Below are 1,963 nucleotides of genomic sequence, written 5' to 3' on the forward strand. Positions count from 1 at the left end.
TAGCTAAAAGCCTAATATAGCATAAGGCTAGCTAAAAGCCTAACATAGCATAAGGCTGGCTAAAAGCCTAACATAGCATAAGGCTAGCTAAAAGCCTAACATAGCATTAAGCTAGCTAAAAGCCTAACATAGCATAAGTCTAGCTAAAAGCCTAACAAAGCATAAGGTTAGCTAAAAGCCTAACATAGCATAAGACTAGCTAAAAGCATAACATAGCATAAGGTTAGCTAAAAGCCTAACATAGCATAAGGCTAGCTAAAAGCCTAACATAGCATAAGGTTAGCTAAAAGCCTAACATAGCATAAGATTAGCTAAAAGCCTAACATAGCATAAGGTTAGCTAAAAGCCTAACATAGCATAAGATTAGCTAAAAGCTGGCCAAAAGACTAAATGAAAGATAAGTGAAAAATTTGAATCTAAACGCTAAAATATCAAAAAGTTAGCTGAAATTTTAAAGTGAAATAAAAAGACAAAAGCAGAGTGAGCAGAACGAGCAGATTTAAATAAATGTTTTTAAAGGAAGTGAAGGAATCTCAGTGTTTATAAAGGAAACATCTTAGTTATTTTATTCTTTAAGTATAAAACAAAACAGGAGCTAAAAGCATAGACGTCCTGAATGAGCTGAAAAATAAAAACAGGAAACTGATCCTGAAAAGCTCACCTGCGGTCCCACCTGAGGGTACTGCTGATAACCCGGCTGGCCGTAGAGGTTCTGAGACGGGGGCCCGTCAGTGTGTTGGGTCGGTCCCTGCTGATAGGTGGGCTGCAGGTTCTGGTAACCATAGCTACCGTAAGGTTGACCCTGATTGGTCGCATCGTTCGAAGGAGGCATGGAATCTAGAAAAACACAGTTTACCAATAAAGTAACAATTAATTTGTTGAAAAACACAAATGTTGTTTTTAACACGTTCAGTCCACACAGATATTTGTCTCGACTTCAACTTTTCAGCTTCTTTCATGAAGACAAACCTGGAAAGCTGCCGCCTTCGAGGGAATCATAGTTGTTTGGAACCGGAGAGGCGCTGCCGGTGCTGGAGGACGACGTGTCGCCGCCTGAGAGACAAACGTTAAAATATGAAAATAAACACAAAGTTCGCTCTGAGAGGCTCGTRAAGATGAGGAAGGATTCATGTGGGTGAACAGAGGAATGTATGGAGGACAAACAGAGACAAAAATATAATACTGGTAAACTACAGCATCTGCAATTCCTGTAAACATACAGAATGAAAGATTAATGCTGAAAGATTTTAGCTGAAAGCTGCTGAAGAACCTGAAAATCTTTAACGGCAAAACCTATTGAGTTAAAAAAAAAAGTAAAAAATAATAGAGAGTAGGGTTGGACAAAATCGTATCTTTTGCAATTAATGGATTATTTTTGGCACTTGACGGTTAATACCATTAACGCCAACAAGCAGACTGACTGGAGGTTTTCCTGGTCAATTCCCTCGCTGCTCCTCTCCACTTCAAATATGACAAACATTTTTTTAAATAAGTTCTGTAATTTATTCATCATAACTCTGGTTTTACTTGGTCAATCAACACAATTTAAAAATTGATGTATAGCCTGAAGTCTGAACTTTTGACACAATTTGGAACAAATTTTACAGAGAGCAAATTTAAGWGATTTAAATTGGTTCTGCAGGACTCCAGGGGATAAATCATCATATTAAATAGTTATCGGCTAAATATCACAATTAATTATGATTAATTATTTTGCCAATATTGCCCAACCTTAATAGAAAGACAGCAAAACAGGGCTACAAAAGTAGCTAAATAAGCAAGAAGCTAACAGTAGCAGAAACAATTTAAAGTAAGAGATGGAAAATGAGAGGGAAAATTTCCAAATTCAAAAAAGAAAAAAAAAACTTGTTTGGAAATGGCTAAAAAAATGAAACTAGCCTAAAATAGTTCAAAACTAGCTTAAATTTGCACAAAGAAACAGAAAAATCGTGCTGAATTAAAC

General features: G+C 36.4%; 1 protein-coding gene across 1 annotated transcript in view; it reads right to left on the reverse strand.

The window, feature by feature from the left end:
* LOC106531447 (protein transport protein Sec24B) overlaps positions 1–1,963 on the reverse strand; it is a gene marked incomplete at its 3' end in the record, with an annotated part of 20,606 nt that overhangs the window by 8,549 nt on the left and 10,094 nt on the right. The window contains 2 exon segments of the mRNA XM_014027322.1: positions 662–837; positions 970–1,053. Of these exon segments, the coding sequence (XP_013882776.1) occupies positions 662–837; positions 970–1,053 (260 nt within the window).

Source organism: Austrofundulus limnaeus, unplaced genomic scaffold (genome assembly GCF_001266775.1).
Source record: "Austrofundulus limnaeus strain Quisiro unplaced genomic scaffold, Austrofundulus_limnaeus-1.0 Scaffold635, whole genome shotgun sequence".
Lineage (NCBI taxonomy): Eukaryota > Metazoa > Chordata > Actinopteri > Cyprinodontiformes > Rivulidae > Austrofundulus > Austrofundulus limnaeus.